The 14,363-nt window shown below is 32.9% G+C and overlaps 1 protein-coding gene across 1 annotated transcript; it reads left to right on the top strand.

Moving 5' to 3' along the window:
* Window positions 1-1,992: 1,992 nt before the first annotated feature.
* Window positions 1,993-13,745, top strand: LOC143616272 (myosin-17-like). The gene is made up of 38 exons (XM_077089146.1): window positions 1,993-2,181; window positions 3,565-3,693; window positions 4,207-4,350; window positions 4,432-4,577; window positions 4,647-4,803; window positions 4,892-4,950; window positions 5,048-5,207; window positions 5,321-5,470; window positions 5,547-5,683; window positions 5,768-5,914; window positions 6,004-6,105; window positions 6,184-6,241; window positions 6,314-6,415; window positions 6,504-6,541; window positions 6,647-6,773; window positions 6,854-7,024; window positions 7,114-7,245; window positions 7,334-7,443; window positions 7,536-7,596; window positions 7,958-8,135; window positions 8,863-9,068; window positions 9,156-9,275; window positions 9,835-9,933; window positions 10,023-10,244; window positions 10,359-10,498; window positions 10,653-10,764; window positions 10,862-10,918; window positions 10,997-11,068; window positions 11,162-11,332; window positions 11,411-11,566; window positions 11,655-11,864; window positions 12,001-12,138; window positions 12,234-12,304; window positions 12,440-12,539; window positions 12,616-12,729; window positions 12,821-12,901; window positions 13,061-13,143; window positions 13,229-13,745. Exons 1-38 carry the CDS (start codon window positions 2,179-2,181, stop codon window positions 13,350-13,352), a joined length of 4,587 nt encoding a protein of 1,528 aa, XP_076945261.1. The 5' UTR covers window positions 1,993-2,178; the 3' UTR covers window positions 13,353-13,745.
* The last annotated feature ends 618 nt before the right edge of the window (window positions 13,746-14,363 follow it).

A 14,363-nucleotide genomic window follows, 5' to 3' on the forward strand; every position in this document is an offset into this window, starting at 1 on the left:
TTAGAATTGTATGAGTCAATAGAATCAACCAGCACAAAAGTTAATTGGTTCGACCAAGTAATTTTGCCATATATGTTGTTTGGTAATTCTATTAATAAATTATGGAAAAAAAACTTTGAATATTTATTTCATAGTATTTAGATTATATTATGAAATTAATATCATCTTTTTTTCATTTTATGAAACAAGTTTGGTTGTTGGTGTGTTATTTTGTGCTTTAAATTTTGTGGGGTTTCTGTCCATGTTGGAACTAACTTGCACCTGTTTTTGAAATAATAAAAACTATAGGGGGTAAATATAACAAAAACAAAAAGACTGTGGTGCTGAGTGTTGTGTACGGAACTACTATATTTCTATCACGCCAGCAGAATTTGCAATTTACACCCCCATTAGAAACTCACTTGCTACTAATTTACCCTCATGGTACTAGTATATTGCGTTCATGCCACCCATGTTTTTGTAGGTTGTTCATTTAAACCCTTGTAGAAAACTTTTAAGACAAAATTACGGAGACTGACCTTTATGTTTGTATGCAATTTCAATGGTTGTCATTTATCTTTAAATTAACATAATTTGTAGTTTACGTTTTCAAATGCTACACCGTTTGTCATTTGGATCTACCCCAGTTAGTTTTTATCGTTAAGTCTGGTCATGTGTCTTGCACATAAGGGAAATTGGTTTTTTTACTATAGCCATTACATGCTCAAAAAGCTATCGCGTGTTGCGGTGTGTACACGGTGGGATGTTGATCGGTTGCAGTTAACTAATAAGTTGTCAAAAAAAAAAACTTTTGTAAGTAAGTCGAAGTAGAGTGATTTGAAAAATTTCACCCTAGGTAAAAAAGAAAAAAAACATGAGTGGGCAAGCTTGTAACTAACAAATAAGCTGTACATCGTTCTTAGTGACGATGCATTTGCATTGTTCTTCGCCTCTATACCGTTAAGAATGTTACGTGGGTGATGATCTAGTTCGATACATATCCGCCACCATAACCTTTTTGCTTATGGATGGCCCTCTATGTATACATGGAGTTCATGGTTGAGAATCGCGAGACACAAGTGATGACCAATAATTATACGTTTGGAGATACTTTCGTACTAATTGAAAACGACAACTGGCTTTACTTGTGCAATAATGTAAGAAGTTTGTCGTGCATTTGCAGTCCCCACCGTGGTCACACCTTAGGCATACATTGAGCACCTCACTAGCGACGCATTTCTTCGACCGTTGTGTGACCATGACAACACTGTTCTCACGACCTAAAGTTTGCGCCCATGTCTTTAGTTCGTCGAGAGACCCAAACAATTGAAACAAAATTAATATGCTAGCGATGTTCGTGTTAGATAATACAAACGTAAGTTAAAAAATAGACCTGGTTGTTTGAAAACACCGATATGTTATTATAGAATCCATCACCATTATCATAAAAAATGACATCTCTCAATAGTTTTGCTAGTTAACGATTGAGTTCTATCGATATTTATGGAAAAAAAACTTTACCTGTTCGATATATATATATATTACTTTTAATAAAATCTTACTGTCGTGTCAAATAATTTAGGATGGAGTCTTGTGTGAATACAAAACTTGTAGATGAAAAAAAAACTAGTTTTGAAAAAAGGTTGAAAGGTAGAGTGATTTGAAAATTTCATCTATATGCTAATTCCTATTCCTAGGTAAAAGTAAAAAAACACAGGTGGCAAGTTGGTAAATAAAGTCAAAAGAGAGACCCAAAGATGTTAAAGAAAACACAAAATGTCTGATTTAGAGCCATGAGCCGCTTCATATGTGTGGACCTCCAGACATAATAACAATTCTAGAGAAGGAAAATATATACCATAACTTACTAACTTTACTTTACTTTGCTGTGTGTACAATATATACAACAATTATAATTATAAAATAATAATATATTAATATACAAATAGATACAAAATTATTCACCTCACCTCACCTCACCTCACCTCAGATAGAGAGAAGAAATATATTCCATCCAAAACCTACTTTCTACTACTCATCGTCTATACAGCAACATCATATTCATACTCTTAATTAATTTGTCAAGTATCGTCATCTTCTTCTGGTTATTATTATTTCCGATCTGAGTTACCGGCCGGTGTTTGGTTATTGATGAGAAGGAGATCGATTCAGTTGCTTTCTTCTTATTATTATTATTAAATGGTAATTGCTTCATTTTGTTTATTATCTGTTTGTTATTGAAGTCAAACCTCTTCAACCAAGTTTCAACATGTATCTTTGCTTTCTTCGCTCTTTATTCTATTATTATTATTATTATTATTAGGTTAAATTTATAAACTAGCTGTTCCGTTTATTTAACTTAATATTAATAATTTGCTGTTGATTTTAGACTTTGATATTTGTTTAGAGCTTAGGTTACCTGAGAGGCTAGCTAATTGAAATTGGAGTACAAGTAGAATGAATATTTGACATCTAGGGTTTTCTATTCTACCTCATTGGATATATTGCAAAGTTATATAGGTTAGTTTAACCATGGAGCATCGTTATTTTATACAAACCCTAGGTATTAGTATATTACCTACCTTAGTTATGTAGGTTCATTTTAACCGTGGAACATACTTATTTCATCTAGTAAGTTGGTCATGCCTATGTTTAGGAAGCTTAGTTTGGGCATAACAATTATTATTCTGTTATTGGTGAAATAAATAATCACCGATGATATGAACTTAACATTGTCTGCACATTTTCTTATAAATTTGAATATATACCTTTACTAATTGATACCATAGTTAATTGGTCATGCCTTAACATTTTCTTATAACTTAACATTGTTTGATTTTGAAGTCAAATCTGTTCAACCAAGTTTCAACATGTGTCTTTGGTTTCTTCGCTGTTTATTCTATTATTATTAGGTTAAATTAAATTAGCTTCTCCATTTATTTAACTTTTAATAATAATAATAATTTATTATTATTATTATTATTATTTGCTGTTGATTTTAGAATTTGATGTTTGTTTAGAGCTTAGGTTACTTGCAAAGTTTTGTAGGTTAACTTTAACAATTGAACATAATTATTATTTGATATAAACCCTAGGTATTACCTTAGTTATATAGCTTACATTTTAACCATAGTTAATTGGTCATGCCTATGTTTAGGAACCTTAATTTGGGCATAATAGTTATCTGCCTCGCGACTTATTATTATTTCTCTTTTATTGGTGAAATAAATAATTGGCAAATCACCGATGAGAAAAAATTAACATTGTCTGCACATTTTCTTATGAAATTGAATATACCACAAATTTTGTTTAGGGACTAAGGTTACATACTTACCTTTACTAAATAATATATTACATTACTACAACTACTTGCTTAATTGGAAGAGTACTATTCATATTTCATACATTCCATCATATTCTAGTATTTTGACTTTGAGAGTCATTTAAGCTGAATTTGACTCAAAATTTGTAGGGATTGTTTATATTACATGAATGTTTTTTAACAATGGTTAACTATAAGTGTTGTACTTCAATTATTATAATATTCTTTTTCATGTGTAACAAAATGAAATAAAATACTTGCAGGCGGCACCGGTTAATATTATTGTGGGGTCACATGTATGGGTTGAGGACCCTGTTTTAGCATGGATTGATGGGGAAGTGACCCGAATTAATGGCCAAGAGATTCATGTACTTACAACCAAGGGAAAGACGGTGAGTATTTTTTGTGTTAAAAACTTTATTCTACATTATAGCCAGAACAAACTTCACGAAGCAGAAAAGAACTTTACATAATTTTATTTATTTTACTAACCAACTTTAAGTTGGGCACAAAATATGAACTTAGTTACACGTTAGTATCAGTTTTAGCAACCAACCTTATTTTAATTGATCTTGTTGCAACATCCGTTGCCACATATGCAACAAATGCTTGTGTGAAACATATTTAGAAAATTTATGTATTTACGTCTTTATAAGTTACTTTTGTACTTTTGATTACTTATATCTGGAACTAAATACTAAATGCCAAATCAGATACCACATGGCATATACGTATACATTAAAGTGATATGCTATGTCACATCAAATGCAACTTTGTTGCTAAGGTCGTTCAAGATGTTTAAGTTGGTTTTTGTTCTGTCTTAATTTCCCTTTATATGTACGTAATCAATCATAATTATAGTGGTTGGACTTAATTGACTTGGGCTTGACTTAATATGATTGCAGATTGTTACAAATGTCTCAAAAGTGTTCCCAAAAGATACTGAAGCTCCCCCCGGAGGTGTAGATGACATGACACGTCTTTCATATTTACACGAACCAGGAGTTTTACAAAATTTGGCAACCAGATATGAGCTTAACGAGATCTATGTGAGATTTCACACTTAAAATTAGAATTCATCTTGAAAAAGAAGAATTGTTGGATTGCTAATAGTACTTTACCTTTTGTAGACGTATACTGGAAACATTTTAATTGCTATAAATCCGTTTCAAAGATTGCCTCACTTGTATGATACGCACATGATGGAGCAATATAAAGGAGCAGGATTTGGTGAACTTAGTCCCCATGTTTTTGCTGTAGCAGATGTCGCATATAGGTGTGTTAATATATTATCTATATACTATTTTCCTGCATGAGCTAATATATTTTTTTATTTAATAAATAGGGCCATGATTAATGAAGGAAAAAGTAATTCAATCTTGGTGAGTGGAGAAAGTGGTGCCGGTAAAACTGAAACAACAAAAATGCTCATGAGATATCTTGCACATTTAGGTGGTCGATCTGGCGTGGAAGGACGCACGGTTGAACAGCAAGTCTTGGAAGTAAGATTTGAGTTTACCTTTTTACCCTTGACATCTTGAGTCTAATTCTTGAAACGCTATGAACAAATATCAATGTATTACTTTGCAGTCGAATCCGGTACTAGAAGCATTTGGCAATGCAAAAACTGTCAGGAACAACAATTCGAGGTGCATGATTGCTCTTCAACTTCCAAATGTTGTAACATTCAAATATTTTTTTATGAAACTAACTTTGACTGTGTTGACTTTGGCATGCGCAAAATAGTCGTTTTGGTAAATTTGTGGAGATACAGTTTGATAAAAGTGGGAGGATATCAGGGGCAGCTATTAGAACATACCTGCTCGAGAGATCCCGTGTTTGCCAGATATCAGATCCTGAAAGAAACTACCATTGTTTTTATCTTCTTTGTGCAGCACCACCTGAGGTATTTTATGAATAAATTACAAAGATGGTCCATGTGGAGTTGTGGTTTGGCGAAAGTACGAAAATGGTTTCTACAGTTAATCTATAACTAGAGCATTTTTATTCCATTTGCAGGATAGAGAGAAGTTTAAATTAGAAAGCCCACAGTCATATCATTACTTGAATCAGTCAAAATCAAATGAGCTTGAAGGTGTTAGTGATGCTCATGAGTATCTTGCTACAAGAAGGGCGATGGACATTGTTGGAATCGGCGAAGAAGAACAAGTTAATGCTTTTTCTAAGAAAATATTGATTTGTTATTATTATGTTTTGGGTTTCTTACATTTCAAGAATCTTTCAGGATGCAATTTTTAGGGTTGTGGCTGCAATTCTTCATCTTGGTAATATTGAGTTTGCAAAAGGAAAGGAAATTGACTCTTCGGTGCTTAAAGATGAGAAATCTAGGTTTCATCTGAATGTGACAGCTGAATTGCTTATGTAGGTTTAATTTTTATTTTCTAATGATATATTAGCTCATAATTTCTTCAATTTGAATTTGAATTTACCATCCTCTGTGAAAAGGTGTGATGCTAAAAGTTTAGAGGATGCCTTGATTAAACGTGTAATGGTGACACCGGAAGAAGTAATTACAAGAACTCTTGATCCTGAAGCTGCACTTGGTAGTAGGGATGCTTTAGCTAAAACAATATACTGTCGTTTGTTTGACTGGTAAAAATGGATCATTATATGTTATTACATGGATTTTTTATTTACTTTCTAAGAATATAATATTTAGCTCTGTAATCTAAATCTTGTAGGATTGTGGAGAAAATAAACAATTCAATTGGTCAAGATCCGAACTCAAAATCACTAATTGGCGTTCTTGATATATATGGGTTTGAGAGTTTTAAGCATAACAGGTAGGTATTGGATTTAGTTAAACCTAAGGCTTGAAATTTTGAATGTTTTAATGCTGATGATAGGTTTGCTTGATATAGTTTTGAGCAGTTCTGCATCAACTTCACAAATGAAAAACTGCAACAACATTTCAACCAGGTTAGATATTATAGATCAAACTAGTGAATTACATAAAAATTAACACTTATTTTTTGTTGATTTATGTTGCAGCATGTGTTCAAAATGGAACAAGAAGAGTACACCAAGGAAGCGATAAACTGGAGTTATATAGAGTTTGTTGACAACCAAGATGTGTTGGATCTTATTGAGAAGGTGTTGTACATCGTCCTTGTTCATATATACTTGTCATTTATACATAAATACTTGTAAAGAAAATAAAAACTAAGAAAATTTATTGCAGAAACCCGGAGGAATTATCTCACTTCTGGATGAAGCCTGGTATGACCTTATATTTTTATATAATTTTTCTACTGTTTTTATATAGTTAGAAATTAAAACAAAGGTTAATAAAGAGATAAAAAATGTGTTCTTACAATAATGCAGCATGTTTCCAAAGTCTACTCATGAAACATTTGCTCAGAAGCTGTACCAAACATTTCCAAAAAACAAACGCTTCATCAAACCTAAGCTTTCGCGCACTAGTTTTACAATATCTCATTATGCAGGGGAGGTATGTTGCTTAATTTTTTAATTTTCAGTGATAACAAACTAAACCAAATGCCGTCTAATATGCACATGTTCTCTTTGTAGGTGACTTATTTAGCTGACCAATTTTTAGACAAAAACAAGGATTATGTGGTGGCGGAACATCAAGATTTATTAACTGCTTCAAAATGCCGTTTTGTTGTTGGTTTATTTCCTCCACTTCCTGTAGAGTCGTCCAAATCATCCAAGTTTTCCTCCATTGGTTCTCGATTTAAGGTATAATTTGTGTTTTGATCTTTGTATGCGAATTTAACACTTGCATAATAAACATCTGATGAAAGATAATGTGTGTCTACTAATTGCAGCTGCAACTTCAGTCTTTAATGGAAACCTTGAGTACAATGGAACCTCACTACATTAGATGTGTGAAACCGAACAGTGTTCTCAAGCCTGCTATTTTTGAGAACTTAAACATTATGCAACAGCTACGATGTGGTGTAAGTTTTTCAAGATTGTTTGTGCTTAATCTTCAAGTAAACTTTTATATGATTTTAGTTATTGGTTAAATTGTGCTTTTTAATGTAGGGTGTACTTGAGGCGATTAGGATCAGTTGTGCTGGTTATCCCACGAGGCGAACATTTGATGAGTTTCTTCTTCGTTTTGGTGTTCTTTATCCGGATGTCCTGGATGGAAAGTATGGCTTTATAGTTTTTTATTTTCAGTTTTTTTTTTCTGTTTAATTTTATTTTCCAGTATTTTTTTCTAAACAATTTTTTTATCATGTAGCTATGATGAGAAAGTTGCATGCCAGATGTTGTTGGATAAAATGGGGTTAAAGGGCTACCAGGTAACAGTTTCACCATATTATAACATACTCTCACTTGTGTCATGTTTTAGTCATTGTACTTGTTTGGTACTTTTGAGTCATTAGAAGATGGAATATTTATCCTATTAGGGTTATTATACGGTATTTTCATGGGACCATATATGGGACAAAAACAGGACAAAATGCCATTTTTATTGACTCAAATGCACATAAAAGAAGTATAATGACTAATATGCGACAACAATTGGTACATCAATATTTTGTGCAAAATCCAATCTTTGTAACGTTTTTATGCACCCATTATTCTAGGTGCTACAAACATAGTTTTTGTGAAATATGAACTTATAGAAACCAAGTTTTCTAATTGTAACTACCTTTGCAGATCGGAAAAACAAAGGTGTTTTTACGTGCTGGGCAAATGGCTGAGCTGGATGCCAGGAGGGCTGAGGTTCTTGGGAATGCTGCTAGAATCATTCAAAGGCAAATGCGTACTTATATTGCACGCAAGGAATATATATCAATGCGCAAAGCTGCTATTCAGTTGCAGGCTTGCTGGCGAGGTATCTCTTATTCACAACAAAATGTGTATGACACACACACACACACATTTATATATGTATATTTGTTTGTACACACATATCTATATACGTATGTATATATATTTTAAAACTTCAGAATTTCATGTACACACATATATTTTATACATATAGATATTCCTAGATTTCATCATTATCATATATATCCTTACAGAACCCTAAAGTATCATATATCAATCAATCAATCAATCATACCCAGTAAAGTCCCACCAATAGCATAGCTATAAGTAGGGTCTGGGGAGGGTGGGATGTAGGCACACCGTACCTCTATCCACATGGATAAAGAGGTGGCTTCCAGAGAGACCCTCGGCTCTAACGTACATATGTATGAAGCAATACAAAGGAAATCAGAGTTCAAAAGTAATAATAATAATAGTAATAATAATAATAATAACAATAATAATGATATTAATACTATTTATGTAGAGAAAATATTATTATGGTGTGTGACTAAAATAAGGTAAATAGAAGCCCTAAGCCCTAAAGTATCATATTTACCTGAATTCCATGATAAATAAAATAACACCAGCTACTTAATTTAGTCAGTGAAACAAAGTATCATTAGTTAACTGATATTATATTATGTGCTTATATAATTTAGAGGGATATATACGAAATTGTTCTCATTTTTTTAATATTTTATCCTGAAGTTGTATTGGAGTTTGATTGATCTTTTCTTTAATCTCTTCAGCTTTATCAGCTTGTAAGCAATTTGAACAATTGAGAAGAGAAGCTGCAGCAGTAAAGATTCAAAAGGATTTCAGGTGTTTTGTTGCTAAAAACTCATATCAAACACTTAGGGCATCTGCAGTTATACTACAAACAGGATTAAGAGCAATGACTGCTAGAGATGAATTTAGATACCGCAAGCAAACCAAGGCTGCAACATATATACAGGTTTCATTATCAGCAATCAGCATGATTTAAAAAAAATATTTCCTATGAATTTATGGATTTGAAGCTTATTTATGATGGAATTTGCAGGCTCACTATCGTTGCTACAAAGCACATTCTTACTACAAGAGTCTTAAAAAGGCTGCTTTGTATACTCAGTGTGGTTGGAGGCGAAGAGTTGCTAGGAAAGAGCTTCGGGAACTCAAATTGGTATTTAAATTCTTAATGAAAAGCTTACGTTTTCTGGTAGCGCAAAATAGAAACCAACTTACAATTTATTACGGATTTTAGCTGCCAACTTATAAATTACTATTGACTGTAGCAAATGAATGACATGTTCAACATATAGTAGCATCATTTTATTTTATTTTTGATTTTCCGAAAGTTGCTAACGTGGCATCCTGTTTTCATTAATCTATTATGCTATACGGCATCAAATGTCACATTTAATATTTATTTTTATGTATTCATTTTAAAAGATCATTTTCTCAAGCATGTAAATTCATTTATTTTTAACTAGCTTTTAAATAAGCATTGTTTGCGCATGTGCCATATGATTTGGCGACTGCATGGCATCAACCAGGGCCACATAGTCAGTTAAAATGAGGTTGGTTCCTAATTTGGTGATAAAATGTAATTCGATTTTACGGGCCTACTCTAAAGTTGGTTGCTAAAATTGGGAAAAACATTTAGTTTTTTTTTTTCTGTTTTATGCAATTTTGCTCAAAATATATATTTACAGTTGGTGACTAATTGGTACACTTTTCAGGCTGCAAGGGAAACAGGTGCTCTTAAAGAGGCGAAGGACAAACTTGAAAAGCGTGTCGAAGAACTTACATGGCGTTTGCAGCTGGAGAAACGTCTAAGGGTAATTTAATAATTTTACTTAGTCGGTCTTCTTGCCCTTGCTTTCATAATTTAGTATTTTTCTAATTAAATCCCTGACTTAACAAACAGACTGAATTAGAAGAGACAAAAGCTCAAGAAACTGCAAAGTTGCAGGAGGCTTTACGTTTGATGCAAATCCAAATAGACGAAGCAAATGCTAAAGTAATTAAAGAGCGCGAGGCAGCACGGAAAGCCATTGAAGAAGCTCCTCCAGTTGTTAAGGAGACACCTGTCATAATTCAAGACACCAAAAAGATTGACACCTTGACTGCTGAGGTGGAAAGTTTGAAGGTAGATACATAAAATAAATCATGATTTTTATATTGTAGTAAAACATGAATAAAATAATGATAATAATCAATTCGGTGGTTGCTGGTGGCTAACTTGATTCGTAAATTTGTGCAGGCCTTGATGCTAAATCAAAAACAGGAGATTGAAGAGGCTAGAAAGTCTTTGGTAGAAGCTAATTCTAAGAACGATGATTTAATGAAAAAGCTTGAAGATGCGGAGAAACGAGCATATCAGCTTCAAGAATCTAATCAAAGGTTTGTGATCATAATAGTATTGATATTTAAAGTGGATTTTAAGTTTACACTTTCATGAAAAAGAATAAAGGTTTGATTTTTTAATGTGCGTTTGAATTTTGTGCCATTGATACACTTGATTGTTGGTAATGAGAAAATATTTTTGTTTCTATAGGCTTGAAGAGAAGCTTTCGAATATCGAGTCTGAAAATCAAGTACTTCGCCAGCAAGCATTGACCATGTCACCTACTGGAAAATCTGCAAGGTCAAGAACAGTGATTATTCAGGTAACACACGTAACAAATTTGAATACAAATTTCAAGTTTACCTTTTCAATTTGTTCGATTTATGGGCATTATTAATTTTTTTTTGATGAATCTACAGAGAACTCCAGAAAATGGAAACATTCAAAATGGAGAAACAAGGGTGATGGCTACACCTGTAAGGGTATTTAATCTGCTTGAAAATATTAAAATGCAAAAAATCGAATATTCGTTTATGTTTTGTCACGTTTTTCAGGAGACAAATCATGTTTCAAGAGAGCCAGAGTCTGAGGAGAAACCTCAAAAGTCCCTTAATGAAAAGCAACAAGTAAGTGACTATGATCATGAATTATGCAACATTTATACTCTTTTAATATTATTATATTTTCTAACAACTTGATATCTTAATTGTTGTCTTCAGGAAAACCAGGATGTACTTATCAAGTGCATCACTCAAGATCTAGGGTTTTCAAGTGGCAAACCAGTTGCAGCTGTTTTGATATACAAAAGTCTTCTTCATTGGAGGTCATTTGAAGTTGAAAGGACTACCGTTTTCGATCGTATAATCCAAACCATTGCTTCAGCTATAGAGGTGAATATTTTTTATATTTTTACCAAATTGTGGTTTGGTTTACATAAAAAAACTGATTCTGAATTTTGTGTGATAAAGGTCCAAGATGGTAATGATGTGTTAGGCTACTGGTTATGTAACACATCCACATTACTGACATTACTTCAACACACACTTAAAGCAAGTGGAGCCGCTCATATGACACCGCAAAGGCGACGGTCATCGTCAGCTTCTCTTTTTGGAAGGATGTCCCAAGTATGACGACTAAAATATATAATACTTATTTTAATATGGTTGATAATATTTCTTTTATAATAAAGTTTAAAACTCTTATAAATTTCAGGGGTTACGGGCATCTCCTCAAAGTGCGGGCGGGCTTTCATTTCTTAATGGCCGAGTTCTTGGTAAACTTGATGACTTACGCCAGGTGGAGGCCAAATATCCAGCTTTGTTGTTTAAACAACAACTTACCGCGTTTCTTGAGAAGATATACGGAATGATACGTGACAATTTGAAGAAGGAAATATCTCCACTGCTTGGATTATGTATTCAGGTAAATTCTTCATTTTTATGTGATTTGTATTTAATTGTTCATCCAAAATATAATAATAATAATAATAATAATAATAATAGTATCAGACTATCAGTTATGTTTTTGGGCCTAATGTATGCAAGTCTACTTAATGCAGGCTCCAAGGACATCTCGTGCAAGTTTAGTTAAAGGCCGTTCACAAGCTAATGCTGTTGCTCAACAAGCATTGATTGCTCATTGGCAGAGTATTGTTAAAAGCCTTGATAATTACTTGAAGACGATGAAAGCAAATTATGTAAGCTTTAAACCCTAAAAATAAAAAACAATCGTATCCTTACACTTGTTTATTCTTGGAAACATATTTATGTCTTGTGTATACTTATTTTACAGGTGCCTCCATTTTTGGTGCGCAAAGTATTCACACAGATTTTCTCCTTTATCAATGTTCAGTTATTTAACAGGTAAATTAAGTGAACATTAAATCATCGTGTAAAATAGAAACCAACATACAGATGCAGAGTTTATTACTTACTTTAGTACTCAACCTCATTTTAAGATTATTCTTGCTAACATTTTTTTTAATATTTTGATGAAAGTCTTCTGTTGAGACGTGAATGCTGCTCATTCAGTAACGGTGAATATGTAAAATCAGGGTTGGCTGAGCTTGAACAATGGTGTTGCTATGCAACTGAGGAAGTAAGCAATTATCCCGAGTGGAAATTTAATATCATATTGAGTTATTTTATTTTTATTAAAATATATTTTGATTTAGTATGCGGGCACTGCTTGGGACGAATTGAAGCATATACGACAAGCTGTCGGATTTTTAGTTATTCATCAAAAGCCCAAGAAGACTTTGAATGAAATAACCAATGAGCTTTGTCCCGTAAGAAAATATTTAAATTTCTATATTTCAAGTAAATAGTTAATTTTTCTTTCTTCTGTTATTTTTAAAACCTCGTGTTTGGTTTGTGTAGGTGCTTAGCATACAACAGTTATACAGAATTAGCACCATGTATTGGGATGACAAATACGGTACACACAGTGTTTCTTCAGAAGTAAGTTGCTTTACTCGAGAATCTTTATTTTATTGGTCTTTTATTTTCTTTTTTGTTAAGCTAATTATTATTGTTGTTGTTGTTGTTGTTGTTGTTGTTGTTGTTATTATTATTATTATTATTATAGCATCCTTCTCTAAGGGTTATTTTTGTAATTAGGTTATTTCAAGTATGAGAGTTATGATGACAGAGGACTCGAATAACGCTGTTAGCAGTTCGTTTTTGTTGGATGACGACTCCAGGTAAATTTTGAGATCAGTTTTTTTTTTACAATATCAATATTCACATTAAAGTGTTATTTAAAATCTATTTGAATTATTAATGCAGCATACCGTTCTCTGTGGACGATATATCGAAATCTATGCCACAAGTGGAAATAAGTGACATCGAACCTCCACCGCTGATCCGTGAAAACTCAGGTTTCGTGTTTTTACATCAACGGACAGAATGATAGAAGAAAAGAAGCTCCTTTTGATGCCATTACGGCTGTATGCATACCTGTGAATACAATTTTTTTGTTTTGTTTAATTTATGTCGGTGTGCAATTTATTTTGTGCCCTGTTTTGAGCCTTCGGGTAGGTTTAAAAGGGGTGATTTTATTCATTAGATGTCTGTCAATTGGCAAATGATAATATATTGCCAAAAGTGTGATGTTGTTGAAAAGAATTATGGTAAAAGTAATATTAGGGAGGGTGGATTTAAGGGTTATATGTTTAGTTGCAAATTGTTAGGTTACAATTTGTGGTAGTGTCAAGAAAACTGTATAGCTGCATTTTGTATACTGTATATGATTATGACACCTTCCCCTAAATGTCTACTTTTGTGTTAAATTTACATTGTCATATTCTTATTTCTTATTTTTTACTACTAGTAATTCATGTGAAATTTAACATGTTTGAAGAAATATATCTAGACTGCTATACATTAAGAATGGGTTTGTATGGATCTCAAATTTCCGATCCTGAAACCTCAAAAGAGCTGATGTAGAGTTGGTACTAACGATATCAATTTCAATTTTGCATCTAACCAGTTTTTTACCCGGCGTGAAGTCCGTAAAACTCAGACGTTGGTAAAACCCAAGCATTGAGCTAGTAAGTCGACGCGAATTCGGTCGGTTTCGGTGACGTGCGTTATTGTACCGGAATTAAAACAAAAATTATAAAAATGAGGTGGACCAATGTGGTTGCGTTAGTTGGTAAAACTCAAGAGCTGGTAAACCCCAACTGTTGTTAATTCTGGGCGTTGAGGCGGTGAGTCTACGGGAGTTTGGTCGGTTTTTGTCATGTTTATTATGATAATGAAACTAGGAAAAATGCGTTCAGTCGGTTTCCGCTACATTTGTGACGATGACTGAACTAAGAAACAAAAACAAAATTTATGGACCAGTTCGGTGACGTCAAGTGAACCAATAGAGCACTTGTGACACCATACTTTTTATTTATTATATAGTATTAATATCATC

Source organism: Bidens hawaiensis, unplaced genomic scaffold (genome assembly GCF_021521415.1).
Source record: "Bidens hawaiensis isolate Kalapana, Puna unplaced genomic scaffold, B.hawaiensis_p1.1 tig00046429_1, whole genome shotgun sequence".
In the NCBI taxonomy this organism is placed as follows: Eukaryota; Viridiplantae; Streptophyta; class Magnoliopsida; order Asterales; family Asteraceae; genus Bidens; species Bidens hawaiensis.

Excerpts from the sequence above, each read along its gene's own strand:
- LOC143616272 (XM_077089146.1), top strand. Across the intron at positions 7,597-7,957 it reads TGGGGTTAAAGGGCTACCAG|ATCGGAAAAACAAAGGTGTT; the intron begins GTAACAGTTTCA and ends CTACCTTTGCAG. Across the intron at positions 11,069-11,161 it reads CCCTTAATGAAAAGCAACAA|GAAAACCAGGATGTACTTAT; the intron begins GTAAGTGACTAT and ends TGTTGTCTTCAG.